Source organism: Laccaria bicolor, genomic scaffold (assembly GCF_000143565.1).
Source record: "Laccaria bicolor S238N-H82 LACBIscaffold_1 genomic scaffold, whole genome shotgun sequence".
In the NCBI taxonomy this organism is placed as follows: Eukaryota; Fungi; Basidiomycota; class Agaricomycetes; order Agaricales; family Hydnangiaceae; genus Laccaria; species Laccaria bicolor.
This window is the reverse complement of record NW_001889872.1, coordinates 1,015,518-1,039,608: the sequence shown is the minus strand read 5'-3', so window position 1 is coordinate 1,039,608 and position 24,091 is coordinate 1,015,518. Positions and strand designations below refer to the sequence as shown.

General features: G+C 47.5%; 8 protein-coding genes across 8 annotated transcripts; 4 read left to right on the top strand and 4 right to left on the bottom strand.

Moving 5' to 3' along the window:
* Positions 1-1,336: 1,336 nt before the first annotated feature.
* On the bottom strand, positions 1,337-1,751 carry LACBIDRAFT_301037 (uncharacterized protein; the record flags this gene model as incomplete). Its single annotated transcript, XM_001873320.1, has 4 exons — positions 1,337-1,437; positions 1,487-1,515; positions 1,568-1,652; positions 1,706-1,751. 4 exons carry the CDS (start codon positions 1,749-1,751, stop codon positions 1,337-1,339), a joined length of 261 nt encoding a protein of 86 aa, XP_001873355.1.
* A 2,437-nt stretch (positions 1,752-4,188) lies between these two features.
* LACBIDRAFT_320763 (uncharacterized protein) lies at positions 4,189-5,256 on the bottom strand (the record flags this gene model as incomplete). Its single annotated transcript, XM_001873319.1, has 5 exons — positions 4,189-4,205; positions 4,297-4,669; positions 4,719-4,814; positions 4,864-5,160; positions 5,182-5,256. 5 exons carry the CDS (start codon positions 5,254-5,256, stop codon positions 4,189-4,191), a joined length of 858 nt encoding a protein of 285 aa, XP_001873354.1.
* A 171-nt stretch (positions 5,257-5,427) lies between these two features.
* LACBIDRAFT_301034 (exocyst complex component sec8) lies at positions 5,428-10,159 on the top strand (the record flags this gene model as incomplete). The annotated part of the gene is made up of 17 exons (XM_001873941.1): positions 5,428-6,070; positions 6,127-6,176; positions 6,230-6,347; positions 6,409-6,827; positions 6,879-6,981; positions 7,037-7,713; positions 7,767-7,850; positions 7,897-8,019; positions 8,071-8,464; positions 8,525-8,586; positions 8,638-8,889; positions 8,938-9,084; positions 9,136-9,308; positions 9,358-9,472; positions 9,532-9,650; positions 9,708-9,918; positions 9,974-10,159. The coding sequence occupies 17 exons, from the start codon at positions 5,428-5,430 to the stop codon at positions 10,157-10,159; spliced, it is 3,876 nt and encodes a 1,291-aa protein (XP_001873976.1).
* Positions 10,160-10,172: 13 nt separating this feature from the next.
* On the bottom strand, positions 10,173-11,337 carry LACBIDRAFT_301033 (uncharacterized protein; the record flags this gene model as incomplete). Its single annotated transcript, XM_001873318.1, has 4 exons — positions 10,173-10,904; positions 10,950-11,057; positions 11,106-11,202; positions 11,258-11,337. 4 exons carry the CDS (start codon positions 11,335-11,337, stop codon positions 10,173-10,175), a joined length of 1,017 nt encoding a protein of 338 aa, XP_001873353.1.
* Positions 11,338-14,392: 3,055 nt separating this feature from the next.
* On the top strand, positions 14,393-16,147 carry LACBIDRAFT_301031 (uncharacterized protein; the record flags this gene model as incomplete). The annotated part of the gene is made up of 11 exons (XM_001873940.1): positions 14,393-14,522; positions 14,595-14,649; positions 14,830-14,869; positions 14,920-15,019; positions 15,070-15,155; positions 15,212-15,391; positions 15,446-15,492; positions 15,555-15,715; positions 15,776-15,783; positions 15,837-16,009; positions 16,063-16,147. The coding sequence occupies 11 exons, from the start codon at positions 14,393-14,395 to the stop codon at positions 16,145-16,147; spliced, it is 1,065 nt and encodes a 354-aa protein (XP_001873975.1).
* Positions 16,148-16,601: 454 nt separating this feature from the next.
* Positions 16,602-17,953, bottom strand: LACBIDRAFT_170578 (carbohydrate esterase family 1 protein). Its single transcript, XM_001873317.1, has 8 exons — positions 17,943-17,953; positions 17,810-17,890; positions 17,635-17,753; positions 17,345-17,579; positions 17,035-17,289; positions 16,851-16,985; positions 16,768-16,798; positions 16,602-16,712 (listed from the first exon to the last, which is right to left on the bottom strand). Exons 2-8 carry the CDS (start codon positions 17,879-17,881, stop codon positions 16,675-16,677), a joined length of 885 nt encoding a protein of 294 aa, XP_001873352.1. The 5' UTR covers positions 17,882-17,890; positions 17,943-17,953; the 3' UTR covers positions 16,602-16,674.
* A 174-nt stretch (positions 17,954-18,127) lies between these two features.
* On the top strand, positions 18,128-21,565 carry LACBIDRAFT_301029 (uncharacterized protein; the record flags this gene model as incomplete). Its single annotated transcript, XM_001873939.1, has 15 exons — positions 18,128-18,227; positions 18,285-18,292; positions 18,341-18,477; positions 18,528-19,239; positions 19,292-19,415; positions 19,465-19,521; positions 19,572-19,757; positions 19,807-19,911; positions 19,966-20,037; positions 20,090-20,213; positions 20,265-20,545; positions 20,599-20,805; positions 20,856-20,922; positions 20,977-21,044; positions 21,096-21,565. The coding sequence occupies 15 exons, from the start codon at positions 18,128-18,130 to the stop codon at positions 21,563-21,565; spliced, it is 2,718 nt and encodes a 905-aa protein (XP_001873974.1).
* A 486-nt stretch (positions 21,566-22,051) lies between these two features.
* LACBIDRAFT_301028 (uncharacterized protein) lies at positions 22,052-23,917 on the top strand (the record flags this gene model as incomplete). Its single annotated transcript, XM_001873938.1, has 9 exons — positions 22,052-22,060; positions 22,112-22,232; positions 22,279-22,660; positions 22,719-22,843; positions 22,908-22,993; positions 23,045-23,249; positions 23,308-23,630; positions 23,682-23,823; positions 23,871-23,917. The coding sequence occupies 9 exons, from the start codon at positions 22,052-22,054 to the stop codon at positions 23,915-23,917; spliced, it is 1,440 nt and encodes a 479-aa protein (XP_001873973.1).
* Between the last annotated feature and the right edge of the window lie 174 nt (positions 23,918-24,091).

Here is a 24,091-nt window from a genome sequence, read left to right as displayed (position 1 = left end):
CTCTTACTGGAACCTACTTTGAGTGTTCCTGCAACGACAACTTCGGAAAACTCACGTGAATTTAAATCAAAGCACCACAGGTCGTTCAAAAACTCTCCGTCCACTTGTCCGCCGAAAACAAAAAATTTTGAGCCAACCATAGTCACTGCATGTCCATATCTACCAGCAGGCGCTGCGCCATGAACAGCTACCCGTGTCCATTCCCGCGAGGCTGAGTGCAGAGGCTGTCGGCAAAATTGTACGGACAAAATCGCAATATACGCACTGATGTTCAAGAGATACAACCCATCATCCTGCTTATCAGTGGGCTTCGCCTTTGGATCTGTCTTGGTGTCTCCACCCCACACAATCAAAACTGCGCTGACCAAGGCGCTGGCGTGACCCACTCGGGGACAAGGAACTTCGCCGCCCGTCTGCAATAGTGTTGCTGAATTATTCGCCGTTGAAAACAGATAAAGATCGTTGCGAGCAACTTCTCGGACAAGACCACCGAAAAGGTAGAGATCCCCTCCAGAAGTGGTGACAGCAGGAAGTGCGTGGCCGTATCGAGGAAACGGTGAGGGCGAAGGTGATGTGGGAGGCACTACTCCAGGCTTGGGAAGCACAGACGGGGGTAGAAGGACAAGGCGGCGGGCAGTCCATGGAAAAGCAGGTGGCGCCCGTTGCTGCTGCTGTGATTGAAGTGGACCTGTAGGCCCGTTCGGACTACTTCCTCGATCTCGAGTTCTTTGGGCTTGTTGCTGCTGTATCTGTTGCTGCTGAACACTGGGACCCAAACCACCACTTCCGACACTTCCGGATACGCTGTTATGGAAGAGAGGGTAAATCAAGCAGAAAAATTCCAGCTGAATGATGAGACACACCCATCAAATTGATTCTCTCGCAGACTCCCTGGCTGCCCTTGCCCAATCGTGACGTCTTTGCTGGCGTTGGAGGAGAGCTGAGCTAGGGCCTGGCTCGGAGTCTGGGCAACAGTAACATTTGCTGGGGGCTGTGGGGGAGGCTGCTGCTTCTTCCTTGAGAAGAAGGACATTCGACGAGACCTGGAACCTAAGAGGGACGGTATGGCTGACTGGTGGTGTGTTGTTGATGTTGTGAGAAAAAGTGAAGCAAACAAGGGTGCTATAGGTGCGACAACGAGACTGGTTGTAGGCTGTGGGTTAGATTGACGACGATTGGCACGGCTAGGGATGAAAGGGAGGTCCGACGCTGATAGTTCTGGTCTTATACCTACCAAGCTCAATCAAACTTCAATGCATACATACATACACGCCCAAGAGGACCATTCTCAGGATACATAGTTTGTCTCTATTTGCCAGCAGCATCCACAGTGACTCTACTCATTCCAAGTTATTATCAACGTATCGTCCGTAGAGTCATGGTCTCGTTTACGATGCATCATCACCCGGTCGCGAGAAGGAAAAAGACGGTTGCAATCTGGAAATATGATTGAATAATGGGGGGACGAACGACGTGGTACACTTGCTTTTCATTGCACAAATAAATATCGGGGTTCTGGTTCATACATTCAGAAAAGCTTCGAGTGAATAAGCGCAAGCGTACATACTGTTCTGGTGTGGTGACTTTGGCCGAAAACTGGACATCGTTGACGTACGTCTGGACATCATTGACCTGCTGCTCGGTGGACGTAACTGGAAGCGGTGAGTCTTGTAGCTGAAAACGTGGCAACGGAAGAGACCCGTACCGTCTTGGACCGCCGGAGTTGAGGGAAGGATGGAGGGGAGAAGCATCCTTAATGGTCGCGTGACGTCACATTGAATGTCCTCACCGTGCCATGGTCATAATCCTATGACGGACAAGTCACCAACGACGACGACGACTACGACGACGACTACGACGACGACAACCCCCGCGTCCTGTTTTACGACGGCAACGGCAGCCTGTTCCTCTACAAATACTTCTGACTCGCCAACCGCTACCTCCTATAATCCTTGTTCAACAGACAGACTGGACACTAACCCAACACTTCATCCCATGCCATCTCGTCCTCATACCCCCATATTGCGCTGGCTGAGTAATGTATCGTCAACCCGTTCCTCGCCCCCGTCTTCCCCCCCATCTCCTAATCTTGCCCTTCTAAATGAGGCCATGAACGAGCCTCTGCGGCCCCCTGCCGCACGCCTTCCACCATCCTTTCGTGCATCTCGCAATCTCAGTCGACCCCCACCCTTCCTCGACAACCTCACCCGTTCAACCCTTCCTTCCTCTTCCCTTTCCCCACCTATTGCCTCATTCCACTCTATCCGATCCGATGTTGTTCGGCCACCTCCCATCCTCCTCGCCCATTCACCGCCTACTCGGTCCTCCCTCGACTCTCTACGCTCCTTTTATTCCCAATCTATATCCACCCACTCCGCTGACCTTTTAACAGGAAATCATTTGCAGACTTCCTCTCCAACCACGTCCTCTTGGTGGTGGTTTCAATCAGACAATAATGTTTCGTCGCCAGTCGTCGACGATCGCTCTGAGATGCTTTCCGTAAAAGAGACAAACAACAAGTGTGCGTCTACGACATTCTTTTAAACATTTTGGCTCACGCAATGCAGACAAGTCTCCGCGCAACCCTGTGGTTTTTTGTCACGGTCTTCTTGGCTTCGACTCCGTCACTATAGGCCCTGCCATTGCCCCCCTCGAAGTCGCGCACTGGCGAGGGATAAAGGAGGTTCTTGAAGAAAATGGCACTGAGGTCCTCATCACCAGGGTCCCCGCCACAAGCAGTCCTGCCGAAAGAGCAAAGGTTCTTGAACAGAGGATTTCCCAGGTCTATCCGGGACGGAGTGTACATCTCATCGGTCAGTCATGTATCACACTCCATTGGGGAGGCTCTATTTCACTTTGACTCTCACAAACCTTAAGGTCACTCAATGGTAACATTCGCTTCAATTGATCACGACTCGCCTCTAATCCTATGCACAGGGCGGCCTTGACTGTCGCTACCTCACCACCCATCTCACACAACGAAAATTCCACGTTCTATCCATAACAACAATTGCCACGCCGCACCGAGGCTCCTCCTTTGCTGACCATTTCCTTTCAACGATAGGTCGCGCGCGCATGCCTTCCGTCCTTTCTCTTCTCGATTTGCTTCCGAATGGAGGTGGCGACGGAAAGGCTTTCGAATGCCTAACAGTTGAAAGTATGAGAAAGTTCAATGAAGAGACACCAGACGTTGAAGGCGTCAGATATTTCAGCTGGGGTGCTGTTTATGACCCGGGATTGATTGATACCTGGAAGTAAGTGGATTCACGCTGTATCTATTAAAGTCCTTGTATATATCTCCATAGGTGGCCTCACTCTGTCATTTTAGAAAGGGAGGGTCCCAATGATGGCCTCGTCTCTGTCGAGTCATCCAAATGGGTGTGTCACATTCTCGTTTTTAGTTCCTTGTTATTAAAGGTGCAAAAGGGCACTTATCTAGGTACACTCTCTCAAGTCAACCATCTGGACCTTGTCGGGTGGATAAACACCGCCAGATACAAATGGGCAGAAATGATGGGAAAAGAGATTGAATTCCGGCCTGCGACATTCTACCTTGGCATCGCTGACATGTTGGCACACGAGGTGGAGGGTCAAGAAAATGAGGATGTCATTGGGTCCAAAACAACAGCTGAGACTAAAGAACGCGCCAACCAAAAGCATCTGCCAATAGATGAGACGACGGCGGGTCAGGGTGACACCAGAGTGCGTAAACAAATGTTAGAAAGCTTGAATGTCGCCGGCGCACAGCTCCCAAGCTCGGAGTCTCTGGAGTCTGTTCCTGACCCTAAGCCACGAACACATAGACCAAGTTCTGGTTCAACATCGTAGTCCTGTCTTGATGACATGTGCGTTCATGGTCTATAGATGCCGTATCCTGTATATACACATACCACCACGTCTGTTGGATTGCGTTTGCCGCATGGGGCGCGCAGTAATTCTCTTGAAATGAAAACTAGTAGAAAGCAAGGGAGATAAACGAAGACGTAGCAGACTTTTATAGCCTCCTCTTCAGACTTGTTGGGTTCAAACATTTTGCTCTATGAAAAACTGACAGCGAGTTTTCTGGGGTATAAATTTATCCTGTTTGGCTGAAAAGATAAAATTCACCCCTTTGAGTTGAATACAACTGAAAAAGTACAGACTATGCACACATTGCTCTGTTGAGACATGAATCCCTCCATCTCAGCTCTAGAGGCTGCGAGCCACTGATGACATTGTTCAGCAAGGTGGTCTCCATGATCTAAAGTTTTTTTATATAAATTGTCTTTGGCAGGGAAGAAGGAAAAAAAATCTTACTGATACAAAAGGCATGTGGGATTTCGAATTTATCTTGGACAATTCTCTGGGATCGCTCATCTGGGTAAAACGAACTGAGTAATTTGTGTTTTTCTGGCCCAACCCAATCATCATGTCCCGCATAATAGAACCAGAGTCTCTGCCTGTGCTCTTCCAAAAGGATTAGGTCTAAGCCTTGTACAGCAATCATCTCTTCACCGGCCATGCTTAATGCAGCTGCAATACTCGACGGGGAATAAAGGAGTCGCTGCAGGACAAGGACTTGAGAGAGAGGCCAGCCACGAAAAATTGTGCAAAGGATGTACGTTGGGAGATATTTGACAAAGCGCGACAGAAGTGACAGAATTGATATTGAAGTGGGTGAGAAAGCCCACTGTTGAATGATTAGCAGCATACATACGTTGATAAAACGAGGAACATACAGAAAGCCGTTTGCCGTTTGGAGTATTGGCAATATTGCTTATGGTCGGGAAAAGGAGGAAAATCGCCGATACATCAGGTTGCCTTGATTTCAATACCTGTTGAAAATGTCAACAAGATCCACGGCAGAGAAATGGGGGGCAGAACCTGCAAAGAGATCCATGCACCAATGCTGTGGCCGACAAGCGCGAATTTGGCTGTTCCGCCGTACTCCATCTTGAGGGCATCTAAAGCACGGGCCACACTCTCAACTTGGGACGGGAGACTGCAGGAATCTATTGACTGAGGGGCGCTAATGACAGGCGAGTGACCGATATGTCCGATAGCAAGAATTGCAAGCGTAGTTGTTGTGTCCTTTTGGTATAAGGCGTTCAAAAATGGCAAGTAGAAGTCAAGAAGACCCGGATTGCCTGGAAAGGATGAGGAGTCGGTGCAACCGTTGTGCTGTCACGTTGCGGAACATACCAGGTACGAAGAGAAGGACGACAGTTGGAGGATGACCTTGGCGTTTGGTTGGCCACCAGAGAGTGTGTGCGACATCGAGGGGGTGATGATGAGGGAAAACAGAGTTAATGAATGGCTGAGGAGGTTGTGCCGTAGTGGAAGAGAGCAATCTCAAGAAAGGTGGGAGGTGGGAGATGGTCATGTTTATAAATAGCCTTCGACATAACCTTCAACATAAATAACCGTACAAGTTCAAGTTCGTCCTTAATGTCTCGTGCGCCTCCCTTTCCTACCCGTCGACGATCTCCATCCAACGCCAACGGTGCTTCATATCCTTCACCATCATCCTACGCTTCGCAGCCTCTCTCCGCTCCAGGCATACCAACGCGTCCCCTACAAATATCACGACCCCCATCGCGTCCTACAACGCCCAGCAACTCTGCTTTCGCATCAGGTTCTCCGCTTCACGCACCGCCCAACACCGCTCCCATCGGTCCTTCTCGCCCGCAGCGCTCTGAACGAAGAGGACGCCTTTCAGAGTACTCTGGCTCTGAACGCGCTTCTATTTCATCTCAAGATCTCTACAGGGACAGCATTAGCACCACCCGTTCAGAGCTTTCCGGCTCCTATCGAACTTCAAATGTTCCTCTGCATTTGAGAACTAATCAACCTCAGCAGAGTCCAACATCAGACGATGGCGATCACACAACTCCAACCTCTTTAGTTTCTGCCCTATCGGCCTTCCAGTCGGCTGGAACCAGAAGGCGTCAAACACTCAATGCAGAAGATGTTGATTATCAAAGAGAAAGAGAGGCGGAAATGGAGGCGGAAAAGCTGAGACAGCAGCGAATACGAGAGAAAGTTCCGGGAATTCGGTCGAAAAGGGGGGGAAAGGCAGGCGAGATCGACGGTGAGTCTGCTAGTTACGCGTCGTCTGCATCGTGGAGTAAGCCTTTTCATCTATAGCGGTTCTTGATCAAGTCAAGGATGGCTGGGAATTCGTCATCGACCCAGACGTGAGCTATCTTAATCTTCGTAGACGCAGCACGAAGTAATAATCTAACATCAGTTCAATAATGTGGAATTGGCTTTACAACTTCTCGACAGCTCTTCACATGGCAAGAATATGGAATCCTTTCGGAATACAAAGAATATGCTCTCGAAAGCCCTTAGAGGCTCTGTCGATAGTGTGTCTCTTCACTTGCAGCGCTCCTGTAATGACTGATTCGTAGATCTCTCTCTGTACAGAGCATTATCAGGCATTCGCAGCTTCCCTGCCACATCATGCCTCTCTCTTGAATCACCTCACAGAATCCCAGGGACATATCTCGAGCACGCGAACATCGCTTACTGAGGCCAAGGACGCTCTTGCAAGCAAACGTGCCGACCTTGTTCAACTTTGGAACCGAACACAAACTCTCGAAGAGATGCTTCGAGTTCTAGATCAAATGTGTGACGCTAAACCTGCCTTGAAACATCCTACTGACCTTCCCTCTAGCGAGCACTTGAAAAGGGTCCCTGACCTTCTTGAAACGTTAATGTCGGAAAAACGGCTATTACAGGCATCTGTGTTGCTTGTCAAAAGTCTGAAAATAATTAATAAGCCAGATATGCTAGAAGTTGGCGCAATATCTGATTTGAGGAGTTATCTTAATGGCCAAGAAACGGTGCGTGTATAATCTAGCAAAAGAACTGAACTTCATGTCATATTTCCCTAGGCGCTGCGTGAGATCCTTACTGACGAACTTCAAAGTCACCTGTACCTGAAGTCATTTTGGTGTGACGCTCGGTGGTCTGCGTACACCCCAAACCAGCAAAATTGTGTGTATCAGCTAAGCCTTTTATCTTCGCGCAGTCGCCTGAGTAATCCGTATAGTCCCCAGAGGCGAAGTTGAGCGTGATGTGGAACCCACAGGGCAAACTGGAAACCACATGTCACCTACGTCCCCTTCCTTTCATCAAACTCGTTTGACCCGATTTCTCAACAATCTCGCACTTCGGCCTAATGATCCACCCCTTGACATGAGCAATCCCGGATATCATAGTGATAGTGGGACATCCTCCATCCCTCCTAATGGTACCTCCCTTATCCACTCGCCTGCGAATCTGAACCCCGAAAGTGACTCATTTGCCTACATGGAGACTCTTCTCGAATCACTGGCTGTACTCGGAAAATTGGCTGCTGCGTTGGACAACGTTTCCCAGAGATTACCAGGCGAAATTTTCAGTCTCGTCGAGACAACTCTTGGCGAGGTAGAGGATAGGGCTGAGTATGGAAAGAAACGAACCATATCTTCTCTGAATGAAGGTGCCCTCGATAGATCGGAAGGAATTTATGTTTTTACTTCTCGCGACGCAGTGACTGGCATGACAGCTGGCGTTAAAATGCCCCTTCTGGACGCGTCAACTCTCAGGCTCTCTGCATTGGAGTCGTCTTCTAAAAGAGGTGATCACGAGATATTGCGCGACTTATTCTGGACTCTTTATTCGAAATTGGATGCTGTAGCTCAGGGATTAAGAGTGTTGTCTGAGGTTGCGAATCGGATAGGATCTGTGCGTCTTCCACTCTTGACCTTTCATTGTCCTCATTTACGGTGAACCAAAAGAGGCGTGATTATCGAGACTCATCTGGTACAAAGCCCACAGTGTTATTCCCTTTGTCAGAGATTTGGACTCCTGTTGAGGCCGAGGTAAGCTGAAAAGTAGAAAAGGAACATGGACTGACCAGTGGTTCAGGTTCGAAGGCTCATCAACGACTATCTTACTGATGAACAACGAGGATCAGCGTTGAGCCGAAACCCAATCTCATCGATTAACGAGATCCTTCGAGAGGGCAGGTTTTCTCGGGACAAGATTAAAGTATGTTTCCTCTTATGAAGTTATAGGACTGACATGAAATTTCTTGTGCAGCCCGTCTTCCGGTTTTCCGACACTGATAACAAAGTTACCAACAAAGTACTCAAGCCACATGAGGACGGATTGATCCAAGTGCTCAAGGGTACAATGCCCGGACTCGCTCCCAGCGGCGTCGGAGATAACGCACAAACCATCGTAACAAATCTCACAGACGATCATTTGCTGGGCTCAGACCAACATCATCGACTCTTGATCCGTCCAGATGCATTCCACGTCACCGTTTTATTCCAGCCCACGTTGAGCTTTCTTCAACAAGTTTCTGAATCGCTTCCTTCTGTATTAGAATCAGCTCGAGCTTCAAGTACAGTTCTCGATGAATTTGTCTTGAAAGTTTACTTGCCGCAATTGGAAGAAAAAGTATTAGACCTCTTCCACGACGCCGTCACAGGTATATTCACTAATTTCTCTCATGTTTCATCATCCCTCATCGTTCCTATCTGTGCCACAGGTCCGGAGGCTTTCCAAACGGATCCACTGTCATTGCGCCTTTGCTACGAGCCCCTTGTGAAGGCGAGACTTTTCATTTCAATTCCCAGGTTAAAGCCGCTCATCGACGTTTAGGCCAGCACACACCTGATGGCACTCGTAAATTCACTATGCGCAATGCTTCGTACAAGCCCATTTCACCGGGAAAACTACTCACGACTTATTCTGGGCGTTGTTATCCAATTCTATCAGCGGTGTAGTGACAGATTCCAAGCTTTGACGACCGGAGAGCCTGAAATTGGCGTGGAACGCCGGATATCACTCGCCGCCCAATGGGCCCAGAGTTCTGAACTACACCCTTGCCTATCAGAATTAATGACAACAGACGTGCGTTGACTCAGTTCTGTACTTGATAAAGGCTGAAGGATTACCAAGGTGTCGGAGGTGGATAAGCAACATCAGCTCTGCCGCCAAGAAACTCATATCGAGTTTGGACTCATGGGTCGAAAAACTTTGGTGAAGGAAGACCTTGTGCCATCTATCCGGAATCTAGCCGCCCTTGCCAGTTTATACCGCAGTGTGGTTGGTGTTTGCGCGACGTTTTTGACATTTCAACTTTAACCCTGTTGATAGTCCTGGTTCTCCTCGAAACTAATAGCTTTGAAGGCAACACCTGAAGATATGATAGTTCCTACGTCGCCTTCTGCTGTCGAACCATCTACAGGATTTACACCAACAACACCCTATATATCCGCGTTATCTGCATCAGACACTCTGCAACTTCCTCTTTCTCGAGAGATGGCCCTGTGAGTGCGCTCACTTCAAAATTATATTTCAATGAGTTTACGTTAGTAGCCGATTTCAAGCTCTTTTAGAGACCTACGAACAACTTTCTGGCCTTATCTTGAACACTATTCGCGTTGATCTTCGATGTCGAACCATCTATCATCTAGATGCGGCCATGCGTCATGTCAGTATCTTTAGTTTGGTGTCGTCAGAACTCTTATACCCTCTTTTTGCTTTTGCCAGGGAAGCTACAGTTCTCATTTTGAAGCGACCGAACCAGATTCACACATCGTGGATCTCAACTCGGAACTTGTACAGTGCGACGAATTCACATCAGCGAGTCTTCCCATGAACGAGCGACAGTCTGTTTCTCTCTATCACCCATTCATCCCCGATTATTTGTTGATCAACGAATTTAGATTTGTCTTCGCGGGGCTGGGACATCTAATGGAGCACACGCTCATCTCCAATGCTCACCATCTCAAACTCCCCAACGCATTCGGCATCAGAAAAATTATCAGAAATATGCTCGCGTTGCAACAGAGCATAAAAACCCTAACTAACGATCAACAGCACACGGAATTCGAGCGTGCTCGGCGATACTATGAACTTTTCTTCCTCACTCCGCAGGTATGATTTCTGCAGGTGCCCAACGCTCATTTTTACCAACAATCTACTCTCACAGGAAATGTTGGATGGCATTCGACAGAGGCAGTCGTTCAGTTTTGACGAATATCAAACAATGCTTAACTTCCAATGCGGCGTTGACCCTTCGGAAGGTGAGGCGGGAACAGCAAACGCTACTGATCGTAAATATAGCTTGTATATGATAGACCTACATGGACTAGAGATCCATGACTCGAATCCTTAATAGGCGTTTCTGATCATGACGTTGGCAACTTCTTGGTCTGTGCAAGAGATTCGAGACTGTGCCAGGCTAAATCCACAGAATTAGCATCAGGATAGCGCTGAGGGCCTGGATGCGGTAAAGAGGCGAAGGGCGACAACTCAACCGAGTAAGACCCAGAGAATCGGGTGTATACCAAGAGTGGTAAACGGGAAAGAAGGCTTTGATAACGGCGCCGTACCCATCGGGATTTGTGCCTTCCTGGGTCCGCCGCTCTATTCAAGAGGTCGCCATCTCTGCCTATGTGGCGTCCTTTGCGAGGAAGAGGAGGTGTGGTTGAAGCCCCTACCAGCCTTTCAGCATCCTCATACACCCCTTGACCTTGAAAGCCAACTGAACGAATGCCAAGACCATGGATTGTCTCGCTGTCAACAATGTCTCTCGTTTGTCCAGAAGATATCTCCCTAACAAGGGTTTGAGTCGGAGGTCGAACTTTTTTCCATTCTTCGGTGAAATAGCGCCATCGAATGTTGACTTCTCGCCTTTTGCTGAAAGGTCCAAACAGGCGAGCCTCATCTGACTTGACATCAGCTTCAGCAGGAAGTTTAGGAGGCCTAGTCAGAGTTCGCAAAGCCAAAGGTCGAGTTTTTCTTGACTTGGCACTTGTTAAGAGAGCTTTCAGCTCCGGAGAGTAGACCGGAGGACGAGACTTTTCGACGGCTGGGATAACTTTTGGTGGAAAGGCAACAGCTGGGTCGGTTAGCAAGGGCTGTCGTTGCGTGAGCCAATTTCATATAAGCAAGGCCTTCAATACCTTCATTATTTCCCACCTAAGTTTCCCTTTCCTACCGTATGCAATATCTAGTATGTGGTTGAAAGCCTTCACTTGTCCATTGTTGGCAGCCTCTAGCTTCTTTAGGTCCTGTGAACACTCAGCAATGAGGCTTTGAAAACATGATGTTTTACAAACTTTTGAAATACGCTTCAACATAGACAAACGCCGGTCCGAGTCAGATGAGCTGATAATATTCCGGATATCGTCCTTAAGTTTGATTGAGAAAAACTGACTGTCATACCCAAGTTATTTTTGTTTAAATAAGTGCCCAGAAGGACAACGCATACCGAAGAAAAAGATGTGGAAGCCGCCTAACCTGCCTTGAGTAAGTCCTGTAAATAGAGAAAATTTGTGTTGGAGAGGACATGATGGGGTTCGGGATACCTGGGTGGCTAAGTATCAGTCCTAAGTATTAGGATCAAGGGCCCATGGCCAAATAAAGATAAGAATTTTGTATCTTTGCACCCAGCCCACCGTCCTGCTTGATCGACAAATGGTGTGCAATGTTCCTAGGATCTGACTTAGGATCTGACTCTGGCTTTAGCCACCAAAACCCAAAGATCCGAATCCCAGTGGCCTTGGTCGGGCGATTATCAACAGGAAAGTGAAAGACGCGAGAAGGGTGAAAGAACCAGGATTAGTGAGTGGTGCTGTTGATATCACAAAGAGTATACTGACTATGTTTTTTGTCTAAGTACCAAGTTGATCTTGATTCCAGCTCACGCTTGAAGTCCGTCACCCAAGAAAAAGATCTCGACGAGTTTCTGAACACTGCTCAGCTGGCTGGGACCGAATTTACGGCGGGTTGGTACACTCACTTTAGCTTTGTGATTATGCTAAGAACGTTTAACCCAGAGAGAAGAAATATAAAAGTCATACAACAATCGACGGGATCATCTCACAATCCCCACATTCTTACCGATGAAGAAGAGGAAAAGGTGTTAAGGAAACACGAAGAGAACAAGAAGAGGCTTCGAGTTCCTCGAAGACCTTTATGGAATAAGTCGATGACGAGTATCGACCTAGACCGCCGGGAGAAAGATGCTTTTTTGGATTGGCGCAGAGGACTCGCTGAGTAAGCCTACAATCGACGCAGCTGCCTTGTGTACTCACGCTAATAGGCTTCAAGAGCAAGAGAATTTTTTGCTCACACCATTCGAGCGGAATATTGAGGTGTGGAGACAACTCTGGCGTGTGCTGGAACGTTCCCACCTTGTCGTTCAGATTGTCGACGCACGGAATCCCCTTAAGTTTCGTTGCGAAGATTTGGAGGAGTACATTCAAGACGTTGAAGGACCTGAGGGAGAAGCCGGTATAGGAGCGGGAAAAAGGAAAAGTATGCTGCTCATTAATAAAGCGGATCTGCTCAACTCCCAACAAAGGTGTGTCAGATGCTTACACCCCACCACGCAGTGTTAAAATTGGCAGGTCTCATTGGGCGGATTTCTTTGATAAACGAGGAGTACAATGCGCATTCTATTCAGCCGCAAATGCTGTTGCAATCCAGCAGGCAAGGCGTGATTTCGAGGAACACCATAACAATAAACAATCTAGGGCGATGCAAGAACATGAGGATCCCACCGACTCAAACAACGAAATGGACGAAGCCGACGCCGACGGTAACGAGGATTCAAGTGATCGAAGTTCTGACGAAGAAGGGTACTTTTCTGCTGAGGAAGCTCCAACCAATAGTCAGGACTCTCGAGTTAAGATTCTATCTGTTGTTGAATTAGAGGATTTGTTTGTGAAGCTGGCTCCTGATCTTTCAGGTTTGATTGTTCATTGTACGTTGATGCCGCTCGTTGATCGCCTTGTAGAGTTTACAGATGCTTCGGGACAACCACCCTCAAAGATTGTCATTGGACTTGTTGGCTATCCCAACGTCGGAAAGTCCAGTACCATTAATTCCCTTCTTGGCGAAAAGAAAGTTAGCGTGTCATCGACGCCGGGCAAAACAAAACATTTTCAAACCATCCATCTTTCCGACAATATCATTCTATGTGATTGTCCTGGTCTCGTCTTTCCTCAATTTGCCACGACAAAGGCAGACCTTGTTTGCGACGGAGTTTTGCCCATCGATCAAATGAGGGAATATACAGGTCCAATCTCCCTGGTGGTCAAACGCTTACCCAGAGAGATTCTCGAAGCAACATATGGATTGAATATCAAAACTCACAGGATAGAAGACGGAGGTGATGACACAATATCAGCGGGAAATTTTCTCATTGCCTATGCTAGTGAGTAGAACGCCATTGTTTGATTATCTGACCTAACATAATGAAAACAGTCGCGAGAGGTTATATGCGATCAGGACAAGGCAATCCGGACGAGGCACGTGCCGCAAGATACATATTAAAGGATTATGTGAACGGAAAACTTCTCTTTTGCCATCCACCTCCAAATATTTCGGAGAAGTTATTCAACGAACAAAGTCATCGACATGCTATGTTACGGGTGGTGGGAAAGAAGACGGCTCCCGCCACTCGTGTTGGAAAAGATTCCGACACTTTTATTCCTTCCAACGTCCAACCTCCAAACGACAGTACGCCCATAGCGTTTTTTAGCCGGGGAACAAAATCCCAGGCCGTCGATGTTGACTTTTTTGAGGAAGATACTCTTTCCGCCCGTCCCTTCATACAAGGGTCACAAGCCAATGGGAAGCAGTTCTCCCGGCCTACATTCTATCCCCATCAAACCGCGACCGCCGACGACGGCACACCTTTGGAAATAAGGCAGTCTCGACTCAGGTCTTTGTCGCAGCATGCAGACTCTGGGAAAAAACATCACAGAAAGATGAAAAGGGTGAAGCAACGGAGCGGCAAAGGTTACGATTAGTCGAGGTCATGATTGGAAACCTACAAATAAGACCAAATTTTCCGCAAAACTCATCTTGTCCGCATGCCAAATACGCACTCGAAGTTGCTTCAAGAGTGCTGTGACGATTACACGTGTACTCCAGCTTCGAAGATGCTGATCACGCTAACCGCACCTTTGAGGCAGACTGGGACACAGAGGCGTCTAGGGTTTTGCATTTACCTGCGCCTGTAGATAGTCATGAGTACAGTCTACACCTCGTTCAACTTAAAACTTTAACAGTTCATGGACCAGAAAAAGGGAAGTCCAGGCCAGCCGGGTAGATTATAAATTCTCGGAGCCCCTACTTCAAGCGGCCAAACCTCCGAGTCTGGGAGAGCACAGGTTACCTTCTTGCTAAAAATTTCAATATGATGTAGCGTTGAGAATATCTCAAGGAATTCTTTAGATTTTATTTCTTTTCTTACCGACCTGAATGTTTATGCATGTTTGATCATTATGTGCCTTGGCACTGAGCAATTGCAAGGTGGAATGTTCTATTATTATACTCTACCTCTAAATTATAACCTCTACTGACATAGCGAAATACGAATTTATTAGCTCTCCAAATGCCGGCACGACCTATCCTAACGACGTGCAACTTTTCAAAACCGTCTGTCCCGGGCTGGGCCCCTCCTCCAGCTCGCGATTCGGATATATGCGCGAAACTGGTCGCTATGCGTGGAGGACGGAAAGAAGGTACAGTCACATCGCTGGCTCTTGACATAAAAGTCATTGTTCTTCTTGTCTGACCTATCATGGATTGCGCAGCTGTGGTGTTGACACTCAATAAACCAGCAACTATTGGACGGAACCCGGATCTCTGGTGGGGCTTTTCGCTATCATCTGCGGCTCAGTGGGAATGAACTCTATGGTCTTTGACTGTTTAGCTCATACGTCGTGAATGACGCCCTTGTTTCTGGTCTTCATTGCAAAGTATATGCGTAAGGTTTTCCAACGTCCGAGCCGAAACTTGATCGACATGCTCGCTTGATCATCAAACTAGTGTCCGTTCTCCGAGTGGTGGGGTCATTGTCTCCTGTCAGGTATATATTTCAGGGATCGCGCCTCCTGATTTTGACGGTATCTACATCAGGATTTTTCTCGAAATGGCATTACTCTCAACAATCAGCACATTCATAAAGCCGCATTTATTCTGATGGATGGTGATGTTTTACGGTTGCCAAACTCACTTGGTTTATCCCGTTCTCTTCAGAGAATCACAATGCTGACAGAAGCTGCCCAGCTTTTACGTGCATACACACTTGGAGGGGGCCTGTCGAGAAATTGACGCTATTCGAGCCCTCCCCGCCGTTACAACCTGCTCAAAAAGTGATTGGCAAGATATTTGCTCTCATAAAGCTAGGCTCAACTTCTCTACAACACAGCGCATTGGCGATTACATTGTGACCTCGCAATGCCTTGGAACTGGATCCTTCGCCACAGTTCATCTAGCAATAGATCCAATCAGGCATCGGCAGGTGGCTTGCAAAAGCATCAGGACCAAGCGTGATCACGAAGTCGTGCAGGTTATGAAAGAAGTCAGACTGTTGATGACCTTCAAGCATGCACGTCACAGGATTTTTCTTCCGGTTCCACGATCTCTCTAACAAATCCATCAGCCAAACATCAACGAAATATACGATACAGAAGAGAACCAAAAATTTATGTAAGTGCTCTGTCGTTTGGCAGAAACGCACATCTTATTCTGAGATCAATCGTGACGTTCAGTCATATTTTTCTTCAACTCTGTACGGGTGGCGACCTATTTACGTACATCACCAGCGCCAGTGCTAGTGATAATCGACTTTGTGAAGCGGAGGGGAAGTACATCATGTATCAACTATTGCAAGGCTTGAAGTATCTGCATGATAAATTAGTGTCTCATCGCGGTGAGTGACAGACCTGTCGCTTCCGACATGACATCTAATAAGCATGTTGCATAAAATTAGATCTCAAGGTGGTCATGAGTAACACACAAGAATTACACCTGTTTATTGACCTAACCCGCAGCCCGAAAATATCTTGCTGTTCTCTCCAGGACCATATCCCCGTGTGCTAATCGCAGATTTCGGACTAGCACGTCCAAACTCGTATCAGGAGACATTCAACGTCTGTGGCACTGTATCTTATTTACCCCCTGAAGGCATTCTGGCCTTAGACAACAAACATCTCAGTTACACAGGGTCGGAACTGGGCAAAAAATCACTTTTCTTTTTATTGATTTTTTTTTGTTCAGATTACCATCTGATTGCTGGAGTGTCGGAGTGGTTCTTTATATCATGTTGTCGTACGTCGACCGTTCTTCTAAGCGAAGTCGGTAATATCGGACCATGCCCTCTTTTCAATCTGCCAGTGGTTCACATCCCTTCGACGTCGAACCCGTCACAACACAGTCTTCGAATTGGCTGAGCTACGCTGCGGCTTCCGACGGAATCCAGAATTATTCCCAATTCTCCGATGGTAATGGAAGCCATACCGACTCAAAAGTCAAGGAACGTATCGTTGATGGCGAGGTAGAGTTCCGCCACTTACCATGGCACGATCTACCCGATGGTCAGTGAGAATTAGAGCTTCTGACTTGAGATTTTACAAGAAACTCGTTCCCTGACAAATAATCCTTTTTTGAACCTAGCGAAAGCCCTCGTCAAATCTCTCTTGGTTCACAACCCTCTACAACGTGCAACTGTTCGCGATGCTCTGGAAAGCAGGTGGATTGATTCCGAAATTGAGGATTTGGACGCATTGTATCGCACGCGAATCGAGGTCTCCAGTGAGTATCGTTAAATGAATATTTTATTTTAAAAATTGGCCTGCTACGCGGAAGATCCTTCTGAAATACAAGTTTTTCTTACATCTTGTTGTTATGTTTTAAAAAGTTTGCGTGGACTTGTAATAAAATTAAGCGCGACTACCAGTGACACAGAGAAAGGGGTATACTGACAGTGAACGTGGTCCGAAGCAAAGGTTGATATCTGTGAGGTTTTTAGGCAAATGGGATCCAAGTTGAAGAGAAAACTGACGCACGAAGAAGTAGCTGTGATCATACCCTTCGTGACGTCTCACGCGCACTTGGACCTCGTCATACCCAGCATCTCGAGCGGCCTCAAGAAAACTCTCCGGGAGTAGTTGACCCTGTTTGTAGAAATTGTCTCCAGATCCCTAATCGTAGTTGGATCATTAAGCAAAGGCAGTTTCAAGAAGCACCAACATAGTCAATGAGAATGTGAACGGAATCCTGAAACTTTGAAATAAGTGCAGTAGCGTCATGTTGTTTGATGCCCTCCGCAACCCCTCCACTGAGATAACCTGCAAATGCCTTTTCACCCCAAGGGCATTTCGAGGGGTTGGATATAGGAGCAAAGGCCGAGGCCGATCGATATTGTTTTGTTTTCGAGGAAAGGTACAGCGTAAGAGCGCCATGACCACCCATACTGTGCCCGAAGATCGATTGTCGACTGAGATCCTGCAAAGATCAAAAATCAGTCGCAAATGCCCTTTTAACTGACCACGGAACCTACAATAGGTAGACCAGCAGCTTCAATGACTTGAGGTAATTCGACTGTGATGTGGGAAAGCATATTATAATGCTTTGCATACTCGGGTTTCGTGGCATCAAGGTAAAATCCTGCGCCAGTGCCAAAATCCCAGTCATCGTCCTCTCCAGCGATACCAGCTCCACGAGGGGACGTATCCGGAAAAAGAATTGCGATGCTTTGTGAAGCGGCTACCCCGAGGAACCCACCTTTCTGAGCACTTTGAAATGGTCACTACTACGTTGACGGAACTGGACTTGAAGGTACTTAGTCACCCGTTATCTTCTGTACAAGTTAAACCTGCAAGAAACACAAGGAGTGGGACCTTTCCGTGACTAGCATCTGCAGGCAGAAATAGGTTGAATTGAGCGTGAAGACCTCCAAGGACGGCAGACTGTCAACGCACAGTTAGAAGACAGCTTTCATGGACGTCAGTTTGACATTTCCCACCTTGAATCCATACTTTGTTAGCTCCCCCTCAAAAGCTTTGTTGGATGAGATCTTCTGGAGAGTTTGAGTCATGATATCGTACTAGAGCAATTATATCTCACTACTCAACGTGTCTATACCATCGGCGACTCACCTTGAATTTCGTTATCTCTGTGCAAATTCGAGTGCAAAAACATTTATCCATCAAGCCCTGAATTACGGGTTAGTTACGTAACGTTCACTGATGAGTCCGATTTGTCTGTTTACGTAGACTTCACCCCCCATCTTCCCCGCATCTCGTACTCTCCACCTGCGATTCACCTCGCAAAGGGAAGCTTCATGGATCTTCCTGGAGGAGGCGTAAAAAAGTTAGAAGATGAAGACAAAGGTGACAAACGCGATATCAAGCCAGTGGTCAAGACTTTGAATCGAGTTCCTCGTAAGCCCTCGGTCTATGTTTCGCTCCATCTGCTCATCGCTGCGTTGATATCCACAGGTGCTTGCGTGAGTGTTGCACTAGCGCGTTCCAATTTCGCTAATTTTTGTCCTTAGAATGCTTGCAGAAAACAAAAGATGAGATGTGAGGGAGCGGACAATCCACCCTGTAGGCGCTGCCGGAACACTGGGCTAGAATGTCTCTTTGAAAAACCCGTAAGGGAAGCGACCTTGACTGGAGAAGCTGGACTAGAGTATTACCACACCCTTTTCATCAATCTCTCGTCTGCTGACTCGTCTGTAGGCGTATCCGGAGTCTCGAAGCGCACGTCTCAGAGATTCGACAGACTCAAAATACAATCTCAAACACGCTCTCGGAGCTTCTAGCTCATGTCAGGGGCGGGGGATTTTCTACTCGATCACCTTCTATGTATCCTCCGACTTTTCATCAGTCTCCAAGTTTAAATTCTCCTTCGATGTCGACGCCAACGGCCAGTCACCAGCACGTCAGCGATGTTCATCATCCGTCACCTCCAGGCGGCCCTACTACCTTTGGCCCGGCGCATGCCTCCGGATCCGCGCCAACCCGCGCAGGTCGAGCATCATTGCCAAATGTTTATCAGGGTCCTACGACTCAGCCTTCCCCCTCTGGAGAAACTCATCAAATTCCACCGCCTTATGGGAACTTTCATCACAGTGGACAGTCTTATATTCAGAATCAAACACCTCACGGACCCGTACTCCCTCCATTCTCAAGTATCCAGACGATGGGTCCCCCATCGTCCCAGCAAAGCAATGTATCATCTGTCCGTTACCAGGCGGCAGACGCCCAGAGATCAGGAAAGTACCCCACCTCTGGTTCAAAACGGCACGCACCTCCATCATCTAATGTGACAAGTGCCGAATCCTCAGACTTCGATGAGGAGGATAATGGCGAACTCCCCGCATCTGGCCTTGTGGCTCCTTGGGAGGTTCTGCGAGGGCTGGCGGATGTTGCGATCGAGCGCGCCGCGAAAGTAGGTCTTCAAAGAGAACAAAGAACACCTTTCTCAATGCCATGTGCAACAGGAAAACGGAGATAGCAGTGAACCTCAAAGCCGTACGAGAACACCGTCTCCAGACAGGAACTCAAGACCATCAAAGCGAAGAAAGATAAGACACAAAGTGCCACGTAGCCTGACATTTCCTGACGGTATGGTCATTTTCGAGTTCCGTTCAACTTGTTGATTTAATCTGTTCAGTCGTCACAAAAAACATCATTACTGAAGCTGAGGCCCGAGAACTTTTCAGAATGTTAGGCATCCCATTATTGTAATTGCAACGATCTGATCACGACCACACAATCTAGTTTCTACAATGGCTGTTCAACGTTTCTGTGAGTGTCTCTGTGTTGCTCATCAAAAGGAACACTTCTCATCCGTCGCAAGACCTGTATTTGATTCTAATGTTGACACATATGACGCTTTACACGAGCGCTCTCCTTTTGCCATTGATTGTATCTGCATGGTTGCGGCTCGTGTCCGGGATGGAGGAGGTCTGACTGATACCACTTCAGATTGCTGTTGTCCTGACTGTTTACATAGGAAAAGCCAGCGAAACATATCTTCAATGTCTCGAAGAAGTTCAGGCTATCTCTTGTGCCACGCTCTTTGCGCCTGTTATGAGGAGTGAAGCCGTTCAATCGATGAGTTGGTCGAATCACCTTATATTCAAACGCCTTACTTATGTTTCCTTTCCCCTAGTTTTGGTTTCTGGTTGGTCTGATAATGGATGGTTAAGTGGAGGGCATGCCGTTCGCATGGCTATGGAACTGTGTAAGCAAGGCATATAGAGGAGAACGATGCCTTTCTAACCATGATGTTTCAGCTATGCATAAGGCCTGGCCGAAGCTCCTCAGGCGCATGAATGCCAATAAAACGGATCCTAACGGAGACCGAGAGCTTGTGATTGCTTCACGGACATGGTTTTGTCTGTACTTGTTTGAGCATCAGTCAGTCAGCCCATCATTCGCTGATCGGCGTACCTGACGAGATCCAATCAGGCTTTCGTACGGAACTGGTCGCCCAGCTGTTCTCAAAGACGACGAAAGTATCAGGGATTGTCGTTATCTTCTGCGGCACCCTCTCGCTATTGAGGATGACATGCGGTTGGTATCTACAGTAGAGCTCATCTCCATCAGAGAACGAGTGCACAATGCCTTGGCTCCATTTGAAGTCCCAGTCAAACCCGAGCATTTTGAGGAGCTCCGGCGAGCAGATGCTGACTTTCGGAATTGGTATGCAACATGGGACCAAGCCTTCTCCCAGAAATACGAGGATGCTGGTGGGAACTCCCTCTCTCCCTATTTTGTCAGAAATTCTCACGCCTAGATGTAGCCTTTTATCGACAAAGTCTCCAAATTCAGCATCTCCATGCTGAACTATTTCATAACGCCACAGCCCTGCGGGGCATCAACGGACCGGAAGATGTCCAGAAAATGCCAATTGCTCAAAGAGAACTTGCTATTCGATCGATCCAGATTGCTCGTCAGGGTTTAGAAATCACCGTAACATCGCCAGCGTATAGAGAGGGAATGAAGTATGGTAGGGTGCCATTCCCTACCCTCACTGGCACCTTCTGATATACGCTCTAGCCGTCCATTACACACATGCCACAGCAACCTTTGCTGCATCATTCTTGTTGCGTCTTGCCCGCCTTTTGTGAGTTTGGAATTCTGGGTCCTTGCGGGGAGGAGCTTGATATATATCTTTCAGCCCAACTGATTGCGACATTGTTGAGATCCGTAATCAAGTTGAACGACTCGCCAGTTTGATGGCAGAAAGTACGTCACATGTCTTTTCATCAATGAAATACCATTTAGTTGGGCTATTAGTACCAGGCAAACGCTATGCCACGACGCTTCAACTCATGTTGAAGCGGTCCAAGAAAAGAAAAGCAGGTTCGACCTCTCGCTCTCCGAAGACTTCGCGTGAACCCCAGCGCTCGCTTGCGATGGTGGTCGACCATTCGACGAGCAATCTCCCGCCACCTGTCCCAATATCCCAACACAGAAATGAATCTTTCTCACCTGGGTACGATATACCCTTCTCGAATGCAGACAGCCAGATGCAAGGTCCAGCCATCCCCGCCACTGCCATACCACACCAACATCTACACACCCAACAACATCCAAACAATCCTGATGCGGAGCAAATCTGGCGGGGTTTTGAGATGACTTCTACCGAACAGCTTCCTGTTTGGATATCCGATCAGAGCCTTGGAGGAAACTCATTCTCGCAGCACGGAATGGATGCCTTCTTGTTACCCAGTGATTATCTCCCGCCTGCTCCCCAAATCTGGTAACCCTCGTCGAATATTGGAGATTTAACAACTTGAGTTGTTGAACGATTACTAGAATGCCACAACTTAATCTGCTGTACTATATGTATGCGCTCTGTACGTTCTTTAGGCCTCCTATGACTGTCAGCAATTCTTTCTTGCTTACCTAATGGCTATTTAAATGTTCCCTTCCAGCGAGTCAATGAGTCTCGATAATAATGTCTTCTGATCTCAAGTGGCAACATCAAGACACTGGTGGGATCGAGCCATCTGCACAAGCTAGAGATAACCACGATGACGAACTTTGTTCCATCCCTCGTCCCCCCCAAGCATTACATCTTGGAGACAGAGAAAAACTATCACGCTCAGCTTTGTTGAATGGTCCACCCAGTTTTATTCCTGGGACTCACTCTCTCCCAAACCCTGGTGGAAAGTCCTCCAGGACCGATAGCAACTTTTCCATTTTATCTCTTATAAAGCGTCCGAGGAGATCCTCCACAATAGTCAACAATGTGGAAGGTGTGCCCTCTTCTCCCATTTCCCAGGGTTAGCTTACGGCTACCTTGAGAGGTCGTAAAACGGAGGAAGTTCATATTGAAACTTTCGAAAGCTTTGCTCTCTTTTGGTGCACCATCTCACAGAATCGAGTCACAACTTTCCGCCGCGTCTGACATTCTCGACGCTCAAGCTGGTTTGTTGCCATTTTCCGATTGATTCCTTTTTGAACAATGATCTAGAGTTTGTGCACTTGCCCAATATCATTATCGTTTCTATTCGCAACGGAGAAACTCGTTCAACACGCACATATTTCATACGATCTCGAGGACGTATCGCTCTTTCCTCTCTGCACAAAGTTCACCAGATATACCGTGACGTCCTGCATGACAAGCTTGGAGCAGAAGCCGGAACCGACGCCCTCAGAAATTTACTCCGATCCCCTGCCATATATTCTCTCGGTTGGAGATGTTTTTTGGCGTTTCTATGCGCGTCAATTATCTGTGGTCTGTCGTTCGGTGGCTCCCTCGTTGACATGTGGGTTAGCGGCGCGTGTGCATGCACCCTTCAATACCTGGGACTAAATGCTGCCAACAAAAGCTCGATGTACGCTAATGTTTACGAGTGAGACAATTTCAACTGCTGGCGCTTTTAACTCACCTCATATGACGTGCAAATGAAGGATTTCAGTTTCGATCGTCGTGGCCTTCGTTGCTAGAGGCTTGAGCAACATCCCAGGCAATATTTTTTGTTATAGTGCAATCTCATCTGCTGGCGTTGTCGTGATTCTGCCAGGATTCACTGTGTGTATGTCAAATTTTGAGTATTTTCCGTCGATCAACACTAATGATCCTCTTTCTAATCTTCCTAGTGATCAGTGCTCTCGAACTTATGTCGAAAAACATTTTCTGTGGTTCCGTGCGGATCGTCTATGCGATTATTTACACGTTGTTTCTGGTAGGTCCCCGATGCCCCCATGGGTTCCCGTCACAATCTCAACTTTTCCAGGGATTCGGGTTAACCATCGGTTCAGACTTTTATCTCGTGATCGATCGGCGTGCTCGTCGAGCATACTATCGTAGTTCTATTCCAGAAAACCTCACCTATACACATGGTCAATTTTTGATGACGAACGGGACCAGTCCCTTCTCTTCGATTACGGGTGTTTTGGGCCGGGGAAATGCCATACATTTTGGTGAGCATATTATCAAAGGTAAGAGGCGACTTTGACGCTTCGGAATTGTTGTAATTGATAAGTGTCCTAATTAAAGGTTGTATACGTGATCCATTGTGGGGATGGTGGAGGCAGCCATTGCCATGGTGGGCATTGTTCTTTCTGGTCCCAATTTACTCCGTATGTTCGTCCCTATCCAATCTGCAGTATTGGAGGAGCGTCCAACTCCCTGTCATGGTCATCTTCTCCTGCTTTGCCTATGCTGCGAACAGGGCCGCGAGTCTCGTTTTGCCTGGCAGGACGGACATTGTTTCTGCTGCTGGTGCCTTCGTTATAGGCTCACTTGGAAATGTTTATTCTCGAGTCGTTCGCGGTACGGCTTTCACTTCCATGGTAACCGGAGTTTTATTTTTGGTGCCAGTAGGTGGTACTATTGAGTAAATTCAGACATCTTTTTGATTTTTTGAACAGTCCGGTATTGCGCAGGGGGGTGGGGTTACTCAAACGTATCACAATTCGGCGGAACAATATTCGAGTGGATTTTCGTTGGCGCTTCGGATGATTTCTGTCGCTGCAGGCGTTACTATTGGCCTGTTCGTAAGTCAAGTTATTGGTATGCCCTCTCACCGACTCTTTTCCCGCTGCTAACAAATGAATAAGTATACCTGTTTGGTTCTCGCAAAAACGCTGCTCACTTTGCTTTCTGACGTATCCGTGACTTGGACTGTAGTAGTGGCAGTTGCAAGAATGCATTGGTGTAGCCTTCGAAGTGGACCAACCTGTAACTGGATTGATAGAGTTAAAATAGAGTTTATACAATCATTTTGATCCCCGTAAATAATGCACAATTAGTTTGTACTTACGTTCACCAGCACCTGTTG